General features: G+C 40.9%; 1 protein-coding gene across 2 annotated transcripts in view; it reads right to left on the bottom strand.

Annotated features, from left to right (window-relative positions):
• LOC124612941 overlaps positions 1-14615 on the bottom strand; it is an 87649-nt gene extending 73034 nt beyond the window's left edge. For both annotated transcript variants that reach the window (XM_047141457.1, XM_047141448.1), the window contains exon 1: positions 14502-14615. In XM_047141457.1, the coding sequence (XP_046997413.1) occupies positions 14502-14541 (40 nt within the window). In that variant the 5' untranslated portion in view covers positions 14542-14615. The remainder of the gene's footprint in view (positions 1-14501) is intronic.
• Between the last annotated feature and the right edge of the window lie 4470 nt (positions 14616-19085).

The raw sequence follows: 19085 nt of genomic DNA, 5'->3' as shown, positions 1-19085 counted from the left end.
CTTCTAGTCAAGTTGTGCCACAAATTCTTCTTCTCCCCAATTCTATTCAGTATCTCCTCATTAGTTATGCAGTCTACCGGTCTAATCTTCAGCGTTCTTCTGTAGCACTACATTTCAAAATCTTCTGTTCTCTTCTTGTCTAAACTGTTTATCCATGTTTCACTTCCACACTTCTTACAGATACTTTCAGAAAAGACTTTGTGACACTTAAATCTAAATTCATTGTTATCAAATTTCCCTTCTTCAGAAATGTTTTTCTTGCCATTGTCAGCCTACATTTTATATCTTGTTTACTATGACCATCCTCAGTTATTTTGCTGCCCACATAACAAAACTCATCTACTTCATTAAGTGTATTATTTCCTAATCTAATTCCCTCATGGTCACCTGATTTAATTCCACTACATTCCATTAAACATTTTTTTTAAATTTTCACCTTATACCCTCCCTTCAAGACACTGTCCCTTCTGTTAAAACTGCTCTTCCAAGTCCTTTGCTGTCTCTGACAGAATAACTGTGTCATTGGCAAACCTCAAGGCTTCCATTTCTTCTCCCTGGATTTTAATTCCTACCCCATTTTTTTTCTTTTGTTTTGTTTACTGCTTGCTCAGTATACAGGTTGATTAACATTGGTGATTGGCTACAACCCTGTCTCACTCCCTTCCCAACTACTGATCCCCTTTCATGCCCCTCGACTCTTATGACTGCCATTTGGTTTCAGTACAAATTATAAATAGCCTTTCGCTGCCTGTACTGTACCCATGCCACCTGTAAGTGAGTATTCCAGTCAACATTGTCAAACACTTTCTCTATGTCTACAAATGCTATCAATGTAGGTTTGTCTTTCCTTAACCTCTCTTCTAAGATAGGTCATAGGTTCATTAGAAGATGCTAGGCTGTTAATGGAAGAGGCCATACCTATGCAATTTGATACAATTGAAATCTCACCCACTTCTCCCTCTGAAATTAGGAAAATAATAAACTTGCTTAAAAGCAAAAACTCACATGGAATTGATGGCATTTCCAGCAAAATACTAAAAGCTTGTTCTCAACAGATAAGTAAGATTCTCAGCCACCTGTGTAATAGCTCTCTGGAACAGGGCATTTTCCCTGATAGACTGAAATATGCTATTGTTATACCTTTGCATAAAAAGGGGGATAGATCTGATATCAACAATTACCATCCAATCTCCCTTCTAACAGCTTTATCCAAATATTTTGAGAAAGTAATGTATTCTAGAGTAGCTTCACATATCTGTAAAAATGAAGTACTAACAAAATGTCAGTTTGGTTTCCAGAAAGGTTTTTCAACAGAAAGTGCCATATATGCCTTCGCCAATAAAATTTTGAATGATCTGAATAACCGAACACCACCCATTGGGATTTTTTGTGATCTCTCAAAGGCTTTTGATTGTGTAAATCATGAAATTCTGCTAGACAAGCTCAAATATTGTGGCATGAGTGGGACAGTGCACAAATGGTTCAATTCGTACCTAACTGGACGAGTGCAGAAAGTTGAAATAAGCAGTTCTCATAATATGCAAAGAACAGTACATTCCTCAAACTGGGGAACTATCAAGAATGGGGTTCCACAAGGGTCAGTCTTGGGTCCTTTGTTGTACTTAATACACTCCTGGAAATTGAAATAAGAACACCGTGAATTCATTGTCCCAGGAAGGGGAAACTTTATTGACACATTCCTGGGGTCAGATACATCACATGATCACACTGACAGAACCACAGGCACATAGACACAGGCAACAGAGCATGCACAATGTCGGCACTAGTACAGTGTATATCCACCTTTCGCAGCAATCCAGGCTGCTATTCTCCCATGGAGACGATCGTAGAGATGCTGGATGTAGTCCTGTGGAACGGCTTGCCATGCCATTTCCACCTGGCGCCTCAGTTGGACCAGCGTTCGTGCTGGACGTGCAGACCGTGTGAGACGACGCTTCATCCAGTCCCAAACATGCTCAATGGGGGACAGATCCGGAGATCTTGCTGGCCAGGGTAGTTGACTTACACCTTCTAGAGCACGTTGGGTGGCACGGGATACATGCAGATGTGCATTGTCCTGTTGGAACAGCAAGTTCCCTTGCCGGTCTAGGAATGGTAGAACGATGGGTTCGATGACGGTTTGGATGTACCGTGCACTATTCAGTGTCCCCTCGACGATCACCAGTGGTGTACGGCCAGTGTAGGAGATCGCTCCCCACACCATGATGCCGGGTGTTGGCCCTGTGTGCCTCGGTCGTATGCAGTCCTGATTGTGGCGCTCACCTGCACGGTGCCAAACACGCATACGACCATCATTGGCACCAAGGCAGAAGCGACTCTCATCGCTGAAGATGACACGTCTCCATTCGTCCCTCCATTCATGCCTGTCGCGACACCACTGGAGGCGGGCTGCACGATGTTGGGGCGTGAGCGGAAGACGGCCTAATGGTGTGCGGGACCGTAGCCCAGCTTCATGGAGACGGTTGCGAATGGTCCTCGCCGATACCCCAGGAGCAACAGTGTCCCTATTTTGCTGGGAAGTGGCGGTGCGGTCCCCTACGGCACTGCGTAGGATCCTACGGTCTTGGCGTGCATCCGTGCGTCGCTGCGGTCCGGTCCCAGGTCGACGGGCACGTGCACCTTCTGCCGACCACTGGCGACAACATCGATGTACTGTGGAGACCTCACGCCCCACGTGTTGAGCAATTCGGCGGTACGTCCACCCGGCCTCCCGCATGCCCACTATACGCCCTCGCTCAAAGTCCGTCAACTGCACATACGGTTCACGTCCACGCTGTCGCGGCATGCTACCAGTGTTAAAGACTGCGATGGAGCTCCGTATGCCACGGCAAACTGGCTGACACTGACGGCGGCGGTGCACAAATGCTGCGCAGCTAGCGCCATTCGACGGCCAACACCGCGGTTCCTGGTGTGTCCGCTGTGCCGTGCGTGTGATCATTGCTTGTACAGCCCTCTCGCAGTGTCCGGAGCAAGTATGGTGGGTCTGACACACCGGTGTCAATGTGTTCTTTTTTCCATTTCCAGGAGTGTATATATTAATGACTTGCCATTCCATGTTCATGAAGAGGCAAAGTTAGTTCTCTTTGCTGATGATACAAGTATAGTAATCACACCTGACAAACAAGAATTAACTGATGAAATTGTCAATATGGTCTTTCAGAAAATTACTAAGTGGTTCCTTGTAAACGGACTCTCACTGAATTTTGATAAGACACAGTACATACAGTTCCGTACAGTGAATGGTATGACGCCATTAATAAATATAGACCTTAATCAGAAGCATATAGCTAAGGTAGAATATTCCAAATTTTTAGGTGTGTCCATTGATGAGAGATTAAATTGGAAGAAACACATTGACGATCTGCTGAAATGTTTGAGTTCAGCTACTTATGCAATAAGGGTCATTGCAAATTTTGGTGATAAACATCTTGGTAAATTAGCTTACTATGCCTATTTTCACTCATTGCTTTCATATGGTATCATATTTTGGGGAAATTCATCACTGAGGAATAAAGTATTTATTGCACAAAAGCGTGTAATCAGAATAATAGCTGGAGTCCACCCAAGATCATCCTGCAGACATTTATTTAAGGACCTTGGGATATTCACAGTAGCTTCTCAGTATATATACTCTCTTATGAAATTAGTTATTAACAACCAAACCCAATTCAAAAGTAATAGCATTGTGCATAACTACAATACTAGGAGAAAGGATGATCTTCACTATTCAAGATTAAATCTAACTTTGGCACAGAAAGGGGTGAATTATACTGCCACTAAAGTCTTTGGTCATTTACCAAATAGTATCAAAAGTCTGGCAGATAACCAACAAGTATTTAAGAAGAAATTGAAAGAATTTCTGAATGACAACTCCTTCTACTCCATAGAGGAATTTTTAGATATAAATTAAGAAAAAAAATTATAAAAAAAAATTTAAAAAAAAATCACAAAAAATAAAAAAAGTTGTTATATTTAAACTTAAGTATGTTGTTAAATTAACTTAATTATGTCATGTATTGGAAAATTTGACTCGTTCCACATCATTACAAAATATCGTATTCATGATCCATGGAACTAGTATTAATCTAATCTAATCTAATCAGTAGTGCCTCGCGTGTTCCTACATTTCTACAGAATCCAAACCGATCTTCCCCGAGATCAGCTTCTACCAGTTTTTACATTCGTCTGTATAGAATTTGTGTTAATATTTTGCAACCATGATTTATTAAGTAGATAGTTAATTAATTCTCATGCCTGTCAGCACCTGCTTTCATTGGAACTGGAATTATTATATTCTTCGTGAATCTGAGGATATTCCACCTGTCTCATACATCTTCCTGATCAGATGGAAGACTTTTGTCATGGCTGGCTCTCCCAAGGTTATCAGTAGCTCTAAAGGAATGTTGTCTAGTCCAGGGGCCTTGTTTCAACTCCGGTCTTGCAATGCTCTGTCAAATTCTTTACGCAGTATCAGATTTCCCATCTCATCTTCATCTATGTCCTCCTCCATTTCCATAACATTGCTCTCAAGTACATCCCCCTTGTATATACTCCTTCCACCTTTCTGGTTGCTTTCCTTTCTTAGGACTGCTTTTCCGCCTAAGCTCTTGATATTCACACAGATAGTTCTCATTTCTACAAAGATCTGTTTAATTTTCCTGTAGGCAGAATCTATCTTACCCCTAGTGATACATGCTTCTACATCCTTACATCTGCCCTCTAGCCATTCCTGCTTAGCCATTTTGCACTTCCTGCTGATCTCATTTTTGAGATATTTGTATTCTTTTCACCTGCTTCATTTACTGGAGTTTTATACTTTCCCCTGTCACCAATTAAATTCAGTATCTCTTGTGTTACCCAAGGTTTCCTGCTAGCCCTTGTCTTTTTACCTACTTGATCCTCTGCTGCCTTCACTATTTAATCTCTCAGAGCTACCCATTCCCCTTCCACTGTATTCATTTCCCCTGTTTTTGTCAATTATTCCCTAATACTCCCTATGAAACTCTGTAAAATCTCTTGTTCTTTCAGTTTATCCAGATCCCATCTTCTTAAATGTCTATCTTTTTGTAGTTTCTTCAGTTTAATCTACAGTTCATAATCAATAAATTGTGGTCACAGTCCACATCTGCCCCTGAAAGTGTCTTAAAATTTAAAACCTGTTTCCTAAATACTTGTCTAATCATTATGTAATAAATGTGAAACCTTCTAGTGTCTCCAGGTCTCTTCCATGTATACAGTCTTCTTTCATGATCCTTAAACCAAGTGTTAATTTTGAAACTTCCGGCAGATTAAAACTGTGTTCCAGACTGAGACTCGAACTCTGGACCTTTGCCTTTTGCGGTCAAGTTCACAGGAGAGCTTCTGTAATGTTTGGAAGGTAGGAGACAAGATACTGGCAGAAGTAAAGCTGTGAGGACAGGGCGTGAGTCGTGTTTGGGTTGCTCAGTTGGTAGAGCACTTGCCCGTGAAAGGTTAAAGGTCCCAAGTTCGAGTCTCAGTCCAGCACACAGTTTTAATCTGCCAGGAAGTTTCATATCAGTACACACTCCGCTGCAGAGTGAAAATCTCATTCCAGTTTTAACTATGATTAAATTATGCTCTATGTAAAATTCTACCAGGCAGCTACCTCTTTCATTCCTTACCCCCAGTGCATATTCACCTACTACTTGTCCTTCTCTTCCTTTCCCTATTATCAAATTCCAGTCCCCCATGACTATTAAATTTTCATCTCCTTTATCTGATAATTTCTTTTATCTCATCATAAATTTCTTCAATCTCTTTGGCATCTGCGGAGCTAGTTGGCATATAAACTTGTGATACTGTGGTATGCATGGACTTCATGTCTATCTTGGCTACAATAGTTTTCTCATTATGCTGTTCGTAGTAGCTTATCTATCCATGTTCCTAAATTTTTATTCATTATTAAACCTACTCCTGCATTACCCCTATTTGATTTTGTATTTATAACCCTGTATTCACCTGACTGGAAGTCCTGTTTGACCTGCCACGAACTTGACTAATTCTCACTATATCTAACTTTAACCTATCCATTTCTCTTTTTAAGTTTTCTACCCTGCCTGCATGATTATCCATGGAACACTAAATTTGTTTCTGCTGATAACAATGTCCTCTTGAGTAATTCCCACCCAGAGATCTGAATGGGGGACTATTTTACTTCCAGAATATTTTACCAGAAAGGATACCAACACCATGTAACCATACAGTAAAGCTCCATGCCCTTGGGAAAAATTATGGCTTTAGTTTCCCCTTGCTTTCAACTGTTCACAGTGCCAACACAGCAATGCTGTTTTCGTTGATGTTACAAGGCTAGTCCAATCAATCATCCAGAATGTTGCTGCTGAAGCTTCTGAAAAGGGTGCTACCCCTCTTCAGGAATCACATGTTTGTCTGGCCTCTCAACAGACACCCCTCCATTGCGGTTTCCCCTATCTGTATCACTGAGGCCCGCCAATGGCATGGTCCATGGTTCATGGGCAGCATAAGAAACATACAACTAAAAATTAAATGCTTGAGTGGCTGGTATGGTCTTTCCAGCACAATAATTCAAAAATATAAAACCACTGTGGTTAAACCAACATTATGTATCTCATCAATCGTAGCACCAGAGAAAGAACGTTTCTTAGTGCTCAGAAATGGAGCATTGCCAGACAAATAAATAAAACAGAAGCAAGCAAGGAAGCAACAAACTACAGACTCACATCACTGATTCCCACATTTAGTAAGATGCTCGAGTCTGTAAAGCTAGCTCAGCTTAGCATCTGTTTTCTTAGGAACAATCTTCTCACAGAAATTTTGAAAAGATTGCAATCTTCAAACAGCTGTCAGGCCTACACAGATGTCTGGATGAAGGTAAGATAGTGTTGGCATCTTTTTAGATCTCATAAAGCCAGTCAATCAGATAAGCCATGCACTGCTCTTTCAGAAATGGAAGGCATGCAGCATCAGACAACCATCATTTGAACTTCTATGGAAAAAGAGAATGGACCCTTCTCACAATAAGGGAAAGGTTCCTTATTACCCATATATCTATGCTAAAAACTCTTACAAAGAAGATTTGTCTGTAATGCAGATGTTCCTTCTTTTATTAATTGTGGGATACAAAACAAGTTTTCAACAAAGTCTCTTAGAAGGATTGTCAAACATAGTTTTACCAAAGACAGAAATTATGAGAACAACGCCATTTCTACACATTTGTAATAATATTTTTAATTTATTTGTTGAGAAGGACCTGTAAAATCACAAAAAAATATCAGCTAGATTGTCAGGGTATGCAAGATGTCTTAGAAACACAGGTAACATTTTGTAAGTGTTTATGCAAAACATTAACTCTGTCTGCCACTATTAGTACTCACAACATTAAGTATGAAGCAGAGGAGGTAAAATACATAGAGTTTCTTAACCAGAAGTTACACATGGAATCAAGAGTGTATCCAGCATGTGGTTGGGAAGAGCAGCTATCTACTCTGCCAAATAGACAGACACATGACTTCAGGGGAGCCGATTTATAAAAAAATATTGTGGGGAGGGGGGGGGGGGGGGGGCATACTGGGGGTCTTACCCTGGGAAATTTACTAAATTTTAGATGAAAAATAGAAAGTTTCAAATATTTTTTAAGCATCTTTAAACTCAGGTATGTCATTCTTTCAGAGTTTCAACAATAAAAAAAAAATAAAAAAAATTTTAAAAATAAAAAAATCGAGTTTACATCTTCGTGCTCTCTAATTTCTAGTCCTTGTTGGCATATAAATTGCATGGTAGTAAAATTGTCTCAAGAGCTAAACAGCCTTTTTTCACATTACTGACTAACTGTTCATTCAATTGGGAGGCCACACTTTGGTTAGTGATAGAATTTAGTTTCAGAACACCTTATTTATGCGTAAACGTATTTTCATGAAGATGGAATTTTTCCAAAGCCTTTTTGCAGTTAGAAAACCCTACAGAAGTAAATGCATCTTCTTTTTTTGAAGAAAATTGTATCAGATTTTTAGAATCTGCCTCTTTGCAGGATTTGCAAGAAACTTTTTTGGTAGATACTTCATATTCTAGCCATGTATATTTGATCAACCAAGACTTCTGAAATGATCTTCTCTTACCGGATTTTTCAGGTTTCCGCTGTGCCTGAAGACAACAATGCAGTTGGTGACACAATAATTGTTGGAGATTGACTTGCAGTATCACCAACTTCCAACTGCACCTCTATGGTAACAAATTTATCCATTGCAAACTTAACTCACAATACACTAAGAGAGTAAAGTAAATGAATAAAATATAGTCATATGAAATAGTCCACTAGACACTAAAGCCAGAACATTAAACATGTCTGCAACATGCACTGAACGAAACTATTCACACTGAATGATTGCAACAGCAGGGTGGGCTTCATATAGCCGCAGCATCATAGTGTCTCGAAGCGTCAAGGCGATGCAAAGCGGAGGGTTCCAGGTGCTTTTGCTGTGGTTCTTTTGATGTTGCTGCAGCTGCAGCACTGGCCCACCGGGGGCAGACTTTACCCACAGGGTCGCACACCAGGACAAATTGTAAGTGTGCCCGCAGCACCGTAACACTATCATGATTCTCACCACCCATTTTCAGTTAATCTGCTTACTACCATAATAATTACTTGTTTTAACTCATTCCTGACTGTATTTTAAAAGTTAACTATCATCAAACAAGGAAAATAAGAAATTCCAAGCATTATACAACTAATAATTTTCTTAAATTATTGGGGGGGGGGGGGTCCCCTCAAATGAATTTTTGAGGGGGCTCGAGCTCCCTTAGGCCCCTTGGAGTCGGCACCTGTGCATGACTGCAGTATCACTCAGAAGAAAGCCAGAAGATATAGCAGAAAGTCATAGTTGTGCCCAGAGCCATTTGTGACGAAACATCAAAACTACACTCCTGGAAATTGAAATAAGAACACCGTGAATTCATTGTCCCAGGAAGGGGAAACTTTATTGACGCATTCCTGGGGTCAGATACATCACATGATCACACTGACAGAACCACAGGCACATAGACACAGGCAACAGAGCATGCACAATGTCGGCACTAGTACAGTGTATATCCACCTTTCGCAGCAATCCAGGCTGCTATTCTCCCATGGAGACGATCGTAGAGATGCTGGATGTAGTCCTGTGGAATGGCTTGCCATGCCATTTTCACCTGGCGCCTCAGTTGGACCAGCGTTCGTGCTGGACGTGCAGACCGCGTGAGATGACGCTTCATCCAGTCCCAAACATGCTCACTGGGGGACAGATCCGGAGATCTTGCTGGCCAGGGTAGTTGACTTACACCTTCTAGAGCACGTTGGGTGGCACGGGATACATGCGGACGTGCATTGTCCTGTTGGAACAGCAAGTTCCCTTGCCGGTCTAGGAATGGTAGAACGAAGGGTTCGATGACGGTTTGGATGTACCGTGCACTATTCAGTGTCCCCTCGACGATCACCAGTGGTGTACGGCCAGTGTAGGAGATCGCTCCCCACACCATGATGCCGGGTGTTGGCCCTGTGTGCCTCGGTCGTATGCAGTCCTGATTGTGGCGCTCACCTGCACGGCGCCAAACACGCATACGACCATCATCGGCACCAAGGCAGAAGCGACTCTCATCACTGAAGACGACACGTCTCCATTCGTCCCTCCATTCACGCCTGTCGCGACACCACTGGAGGCGGGCTGCACGATGTTGGGGCGTGAGCGGAAGACGGCCTAACGGTGTGCGGGACTGTAGCCCAGCTTCATGGAGATGGTTGCGAATGGTCCTCGCCGATACCCCAGGAGCAACAGTGTCCCTAATTTGCTGGGAAGTGGCGGTGCGGTCCCCTACGGCACTGCGTAGGATCCTACGGTCTTGGCGTGCATCCGTGCGTCGCTGCGGTCCGGTCCCAGGTCGACGGGCACGTGCACCTTCTGCCGACCACTGGCGACAACATCGATGTACTGTGGAGACCTCACGCCCCACGTGTTGAGCAATTCGGTGGTACGTCCACCCGGCCTCCCGCATGCCCACTATACGCCCTCGCTTAAAGTCCGTCAACTGCACATACGGTTCACGTCCACGCTGTCGCGGCATGCTACCAGTGTTAAAGACTGCGATGGAGCTCCGTATGCCACGGCAAACTGGCTGACACTGACGGCGGCGGTGCACAAATGCTGCGCAGCTAGCGCCATTCGACGGCCAACACCGCGGTTCCTGGTGTGTCCGCTGTGCCGTGCGTGTGATCATTGCTTGTACAGCCCTCTCGCAGTGTCCGGAGCAAGTATGGTGGGTCTGACACACCGGTGTCAATGTGTTCTTTTTTCCATTTCCAGGAGTGTATTTCATCACTCTTCATGAAACCGAAATGAGCTGCCCACCCTAACTCAGATCCTGGGTATTCTCTTACATGGAATTTATGTATTGTTAGAATGATATGAAAATATTAGTTCCTTTTATTATGCACAGTCACCTTATGAAATTCTTTGGACACATCTGTTGAGAAGAACACATCCAAATGAGAAAGAAAATCTACAACATGATCAGTAAAAGAATAACATAAATTTTAATTTATAGTGACGGATACAGCAGATGGATGTGGAACTCTCCATCACTGAACACTGCCTTAGTAACAGAAAAAAAATTGTACCCTACAACAATGAAAAGTCACAGTTACTCAAAGCAACTGAAGGAGTTCCCCAAGGATCAGGACCTTTGGCACTGCTATTTATATTATTTGTAAACGATCTGTTGTGTTACATGCCATGTAAATTTTTGCTTTGTTCAGATGACATTATGCTCATAAATAATGGAAAAAATGTGAATGAACAGAAAGAAAGAGCATCTTAAATCATCAAACATGTTGTTTAATGATATTGATTATGAAAAAACTGAATTTTATTTTCAGTTTACCTAATGCTGACACTGAGTACACATCTGCTGAAATCCTTGGCATATATCTGGATTCAAAATTAACTTGAAAGATTCATAAAGAATATATACATAAAAAACTATCACACATCATCCTTTTGTGGGATCCTTCATTATAAACAAATGGTTGCCTTTCATGTATAAAAGAAATGTATAACAGATGTATTGGCAGCCTGAGGCTGTCTGTATGTTAACATAAAATTCATCAAATACTGGAAATAGATACACTTACAACTAGACTTATGATAACAGAGTACAGTTATGAAAATCTGCTATCAACTCATCAGTATAACTTGAACCCTAAGCAAAATATTAGAAAAGATATTACAGTATGATTAGAAAACTTTCTTGCCAAAGAAAAAGTATTACACAAGATCCAACATGGCTACTCAGCATCATCTGCCACACACAGTATTTATGAAATTAAATGAGACAGAAAGGGAGGCATGTTTATTCCCAGATCTATCACATACATCCTACATGGTGTCCGACAAGCTGCTACTTGAAAAACTGGAAATTAATGATATCAGAGGAATAACTAGAATCCTCTTATAGTTATACCTACAAGACAGATATCATGTAACACAAGTCGCACACGAAGTGGATAACATTATTAAGAAGTACAGTTCCAGTCCAATTATAGTAAAGTGGTGTGGCTCAAGAGTCAGTCCTGGGACCTTTATTGTTCATGTGAGTTAATGACCTACCTATAGAACACAACAGCAAAGTACTTGACTACACAGATAACAGTATAATTGTAAATGGGGGACACAATATGAATGATCTGGTCCAATATTGCTCTGGTATCTTATTTGGATTGATGATTTACTTTTAAAATAATCGCTTACTCTTAAACATCAACAAAACAAGTCTAATGGACTTTCAGATATGCTACCAACTGAATGAAGTGGAGTACAATGTTGTGTCTGATGAAGGGATAGGAATGAAATTGGATGCTAAAAGAACTTTCTTGGCATAGTGTTAAACTGGCATCTCTCTTGGGAGCATCATATTGGCTTATTGAGCCAAAAATTAAAAATATCAATTTACACAAAGAGGACAATTCACGAGTTCTTAATTATGAGCTAATTGACATTATCTGCTATGCTATAGTGCATCCACACTACAATATGGGATTGAAGTACAGGGGTGCACTGCTGCCAAGTATGTAAAAAGGGTATTCATCCTTCAGAAAAGGCAATAAAGATCATGTGTGAGCTTAGTTATAATGGGCCTTCCAAAGGGAGTTTCAAAAGTAAGAATCTATTACTGTCATCAATATATATTTATAAAACTGTTCAACTAATTTTAAAATACAGGCAGTACAACAGCCCAAATTGAGGTGTGCACACTTACAATACTAGGAGGGACTAAGATAATCCTCTCGAAAGATACAATGAAAAGTACAGAAAACAGCCCCTATTACATGCAGATCAAATTTTATAACAAACTTTCAAAACAATTTAAAAAGCTCCAGTGGAAGCTGCTTTGAAATGGCACTGAAGGAGTTTCTTACCAATATATGTTTTTATAGTATCAAGAGATTCCTATCAGAGGTGTAGAATACTTTCAGTTGTGTAAATAGTATTTTATGTACCAGTAACGAAGCTACATATTTTTATCTTTATTGTTTGAAATTGTTCCCACACAATTATGAGAGAAAGTGTAGACTAGGTCCACAAGCGGAAACAAATCCTTGCATTTGTCACTGGAGAACAAATACATAGACACATAAATAAAGTTTTTTGACAATTAAATTCACAAGCACTTCTAAGTAAATGCCTTCTAAACAGAACTCAAAAGTAGCTGACATTAAAAACTCTCCACACCCTTGAAGAACATGAAAACTGTTGGAAAAATGATTAACTATGTTGCTAAGTAATGTTGAGACTGATTTTACCTTTTTACAAAAATTACATATTTGTTCTGCATAGTGCTGGTATGCATTATATACAATAAGCAAAAATGTTTTCTCTAGCATGTCAATCCGTCATCTAAAAATAATTTTTAAAATCATTCATGATGATATCACCTGCATACTAAAGTCTGAAGATGAATGAATAAATGAATAATAAACACAGTAAATTAATGAAATAAACAAAAATTAGCTATCATTAAATGTCTTTTTTTTTTTTGCATAGTGAAATGCTGTTTGCTCCACTCCTTGTTGATAATCAGGGGAGAAAAATTTGCTCATAGCTTTGGCAGATACTAAGAGTGACTCTCAGGACCACACAGCGAGAATCAGGTGAAGTCAGGATGTCAACTGTCTCACACTTATCCTGTAATTAACCACATGGGTGCAAAATGGTGTGCACATTCAATATCAGTCACAAAATGTGATTGAGATGCAGTACCAGTATTCGTTTTCACTGCTTGGAAAAGATATGTGTAATATAAGTAAATAATAGCAGTCAGTGTACAAGAACATATACAGGCATAAACATGAATTGCAAATTAATGAAGAAAAGCAAGTGAAGAGTTACAGTAATGTTCAGAATAAGAAGAAGATGAAGGAAAGAATTGGAGAGAACCAGACGTCTGTATTACAATGAAGGCACACTGGATTAGAGATGTTGTAGATTGGGGGTGGGGGTGCAGGAGACAGAGGGAGATGAGGAAGAGATGGAGGATGGTGTGGGGGTTGGGTTGGAAGGGGAGTGGCAATGACAATGTATTGTCTTAGTGTCACTGCATTTATATTATGTTTTAGTCTTCACAGTTCTATTACTGGTATATTTATGCAGTTGTAAACTTTTTATTTATGGCACAACTCGTAAGTTTCTGAGATAGGACAACACGTTTTCATTTCGCTTGTTTGTTTTCTGCCACATACGTTCTTGAAATGGGCTATAACAGACTGAACTCATTGTGCTAAATAGTGTGTTCACGATTTTTAAATTTCTTCCAAGAAGAGAAGGCTAATGAGCGAAGTATGTGCGGTGAAAATGAATAAAGTTTTGCGCTTCAAAACAATTGTACGGACGCGTTTCTTCAACACTAGTTATAGTAGGAAAGCAAAACATGACAAACACTTCTATTGCAATAAATGGACCTGCAACCAGACAGCTACAAGACGTCGTTTTCAGTTGACACACTGCTGCAATGCGCCTGTATCGTGCTAAAGAACAACAAACGAAAGGGTGTTAGTGTGTGGGGAGCGCCTATTGCTACTACTTCAACTTAGGAAAAGACGGTAGGCACACAAACAATGTGAAAACCAGTCGGCAGGTTCCGCGATCACTGTTGCACGTTATTCATTATTAAATTGGGTCGACGGTGGCGGTAGTTTAAAGGAGGAAACTGCGGCGGTCTCATCGAAATCGACGTCGCGACGAACTGGCACAATGGGGTGGCCTAATCGGCTGTTGAGTTAAATTACAAGCATTCTCATCAGACATTTTACAGCTGCACAAGCGCACATTGGTACAAGGAGCACATATGGAGTCGCGGAAGGAAAGACACGGATACCAGCGCTGAGACAGCTTACTGTCGACCAAAACTGATTATCTGGCCAAAGCGACAGCCGATGTGTTAACCTGGCTGTGTCTCACCTGACGCGAGGACGCAGGAGAGAGCAGCGAGGCGCGCCATTCCGTGCGGTGAGCTAGCGGACACGAGACTACCGCGCCGTGACCGAGTCTGGCGGAAGAGCGGCGCGGCTCGCGATCAATATCGCGGCACGCTGCCGGCGTTCGCACTGCCCGCTGCATGACGCTCACCGTCATCGTCATCGTCATCGCCGCCGTCACATCCTCGTGCACAGTTCACCCAGTGTTGTCAGAAAGTAACTGCAAATGGATCATACAGCCCACTCCAAAAATATTACACTGGCACTGAAAGACCATACTTTTTAGTTTTCACTTTCTGCCCACATACTACCATCTCGGCCTTACTGATGATGTTAACCCTCTAACCGGAACATCTTTCATTCGGCAGTAAGACGGAACATCGGTCTGCTAGGCAATTAAATCTCTTAAGGGGGGTAGGACGTCAAATGGGCCGACTTCGAGGGGAGGCACCACAGGACATTTTAATTTTCACTGTCTATACTTTTACAAATAAATTCATAAAAATTTGTCAACATGGCCAGGAAGGATTCAGGATTCACAGTCATAGCAGTGGAAGTTCAAAAACACGAAAAAATATTTTTTAAATATGAAATTTCATGATTTTTTTTCACTTACTGTTGGCTGTATTTGTTGCAATAGGTACACTTTTCTTCATAAGTAAGACAGATTCTTCGATGAATTTTGCACAGCTTGCAAACCATACTTACAGGTGTATGAGACTCTAGAACTTATTTAATCTATGGAAAAATGAATGGGCTGTTACGTTTTAAACTTCGTGTTTAGAGGAAACTCGAATTTTATAGTTAATTATCTCAATTTTTAGCACAGTTTTTAACAGATTTGGGAAATTCTAGAGTTTCATACACCTGCAAGTATGGTTTGCATGCTGTGCAAAATTTATCGAAGAATCTCTCTTACTTACGAAGAAAAGTGTACCTACAGCAACCAATGCAGCTAATACCAAGTGAAAAAATGATGAAATTTCACATGTAAAAAAAATTTGTTTTGTTATGTTTTTGAACTTCCTCTGCTATGAGTGTGAATCCTGAATACTTCCTGGTCATGCTAACAAAGTTTTATGAATTTATTTGTAAAAGTATAGACAGCGTAAATAAAAATGTCCTGTGGTGCCTCTCCTGCTCCAAGTCGGCCCGTTTCACGTCCTACCCCCCTTAAATTATATTTCAAATGGCTCTAAGCACTTGGGACTTAACATTTCAGGTCATCAGTCCCCTAGACTTAGAACTACTTAAACCTAACTAACGTAGGGACATCACACACGTCCATGCCCGAGGCAGGATTCGAACCTGCGACGGTAGCAGCAGCGCGGTTCCGGACTGAAGCGCCTAGAACCGCTCGGCCACAGGGGCCGGCCTCTTAAATTATATTTTTCTCCCGCTTTTTGATTTTTGCGCACTTCAACGCCGTTTTTGTCGCTCTTCAAGGTATGAGGCGTATTTTTTTTAAGTAAGTACCGTTTTGAAATTAAAAAAAGACGTGCTAAGATATCTCAACAATTTTATTTTTACATGAAAGCCTGTACCTTAATTTACGCACTGACGCCATTACTGTCTGATTCTTCCTTATTTACGATGTGTACTGAGTGTTTAAGATGCCTCCGATAATCGTGAGTCCCGCCGACTGTGAAGTACGGGCTCTTATAAGATTTCTTAGTGCTAAAGGCCTAAAAGCGATCGATATTCATCGTGGGATCTGTGCAGTTTACGGAGAAAATATTATGAGTGATGGAATGGTAAGAAAGTGGGTGAGGGCATTTAAAGATGGCCGAACAAATGTGCGTGATGAACAACGGAGTGGGCGTCCTTCGGTCGCTAATGAAAGTTTGGTGCAGGGAGCGGACAATAAGGTGAGAGAAAACAGACGCTTTACGATTTCCTCCTTGCGGAATGACTTTCCTAATGTTTCTCGTAGTGTTTTGTATGGCACTGTGACCGAATACTTGAATTACCGAAAATTGTGCGCGCGTTGGGTACCGAAAATGTTGACGGATGTGCACAAGACCAAACGTTTAGACAGTGCATTGACTTTCCTTGAGAGGTACCACAACGACGGTGATGATTTCTTAAGCAAAATTGTTACGGGCAATGAAACATGGGTGGTCTGCGTCATACCAGAATCAATGCAACAGTCCATGGAAGTTGAGCAAGGGCATCGTTTTGCTGCAAGACAATGCCCGTTCGCTTGTGGCGAATCAGACCAAAGATCTCATCACATCTTTTCGATGGGAAACTCTAGATCATCCTCCGTACAGCCCCGATCTTGCGCCCATTGACTACCATACGTTCCTGAACTTGAAGAAACACCGGTCAGCGTTTTCAGGACGATGACGAAGTCAAAACAGTGGTGACTCAGTGGTTAACAAGTCAGGCGGCAGACTTCTATGAGTAGGGTATTCAAAAATTGGTACGTTATGACAACTACCTCATTATTGACGGAAATTATGTAGAAAAGTAGATTAAGGTACAAGCTTTCATGTAAAAATAAGATTATTGAGATACCTTGGCACGTCTTTTTTTAATTTCAAAACGGTACTTACTTAAAAAACACGCCTCGTATAAATAAACACAATTATAAGTTTTTAAACCTCAGCTTTACTGCATTACAGGTGTAAATAGATAGAGAGATGCCGAATGAAATGCGTTTGGCTGTCAAGAAAGCAATACGTGATGTCTTCAACGACTACCGTAGCAGAATATTGTCAAATGATCTTTCACAACCCAAAGAAATTCTGATAGTATGTAAAGTCTGTCAGTGGCACCAAAATTAGTGTCTAGCACCCACCGAATGAAACTGAGAATAAAAAAGCAAAAGTTGAATGCGTAACTCCATTTTAAAATGTACCTTCACAAGGGAAACCCCAGGAGAATTACCACAATTTAATCCTCGTACTACTGGAAAGATAAGCGAAATCAGTAGTATTAATGTCCAGTGGTCTTGAGAAACAGCTGAAATCGTTAAAACTGAACAAAACTCCACAGCCCGACGGAATCCCTATCAGAGTCTATAATGAATTTGCAGTCGAGTTAGCACCTTTTCTAAATATAGTCTGTCGTAGATCCCTCGAACAACTTGCCCACTTATAACAAAATTCCACGGCCCTACGGAATCCCTATCAGAGGCTATATTGAATTTGTAGCTGAGTTAGCCCCTCTCCTAACTATAATCTGTCTTAGACCCCTCCAACAAAACATACCCAGTAATTAGAAAAAAGCACAGATCACGCCCAGCTACAAAAAGAGTAGCAGAAGTGATACAAAAAACTATCGTCTCATATCCGTGACATCGATTTGTTGTTGACTCTTCGAACGTATTCTGAACTCAAATACAATGAGTTATGTTGAAAAGCATTAACTCCTCCATGTCAGCCAGCATGAATTCCGAAAACATCGATCATGTGAACCCGACTTGTACTTTTCTCACATGACTTACTGAAAGATTTGGATCAAGGTAATCAGGTAGATGCAGTATTTCTCGATTTTCGAAAAGCATTTGACTCAGTAGCACTTCTACGCTTATTGTCAAAAGTGCGATGATATGGGGTATCAAGTGAAATTTGTGACTGGACTGAGGACTTCTTGGTAGGCAGGGTGCAGCATGTTCTCTTAGGTGGAGATTCACCGTCAGATGTAGAAGTTGCTTCAGGTGTGCCCCAGGGAAGTGTGTTGGGACCCTTGTTGTTCGTGCTGTACATTAATGAAATTGCAGACAATATTAAGAGTAACATCAGACTTTTTGCAGATGATGGAGTTTTCTATGATACAGTACTACTTGAAAGAAGTTGCGTAAATATGCAGTCAGCTCTTGAGAAGATTTCAAGTGGTGTAAAAATAGGCGACTTTCTGTATGTGTTCAGAGGTGTAAAACAGTGCACATTACACAACGAAAAAATTATAGTATACTGTGACTATAATCAGCGGCGGCTGCTGTGTAAGGGCATAAGAGCATGTGAACACCCAAACTTTTGACATCTTGTGGATTTATTGGTTATTTTTCTTTGAATGCTGTTAAACGTAACAAAGATGCAGTAATCTGAAATCAATTTACCGCGCGATGCCACATTGCTACCTCTCTGGACTCTGTGAAACTCGGCATTGGGGGCACAAGTACATCTTCAGTTGTGCACATTTTAAGGAGCTTCTGCGCATGCACAACTGGCATGATGTAATTGCCTTATGGGTAAAATAGATGCGAATCAGATATGTAATGTGCACGGTTCGTGGCGTGCACAGCTTGGCCCTATCTCTGAACTACAAGTTTATGTCAATGCCACTAGATGGTGGTACACTACAGAAGACCTTTTATTTCCATTCGCTTGGTTATTGGCGCAAATGCCGTTAAGTGGTAGCACAGTCGTCAGGTACGGCAATTCACTCGATGTGTAGTAAAATTAAATGGGACGTCAGTATATGTTATAGTTAGACTGATAGAAAAGCCTATTTTGTGGATTTCTGAATCAGTTATAGTATATTATGTTTTGAATTTTATCATACAGCAATCATTTTGTATTCCTAACATAAGAGTGCACCAGTTTAGTTGGTTTCATTC

The sequence above is a fragment of the Schistocerca americana genome, chromosome 1 (genome assembly GCF_021461395.2).
Source record: "Schistocerca americana isolate TAMUIC-IGC-003095 chromosome 1, iqSchAmer2.1, whole genome shotgun sequence".
In the NCBI taxonomy this organism is placed as follows: Eukaryota; Metazoa; Arthropoda; class Insecta; order Orthoptera; family Acrididae; genus Schistocerca; species Schistocerca americana.
Note: the sequence above shows the minus strand (reverse complement) of the source record. Positions and strands in the feature narration are given on the sequence as shown.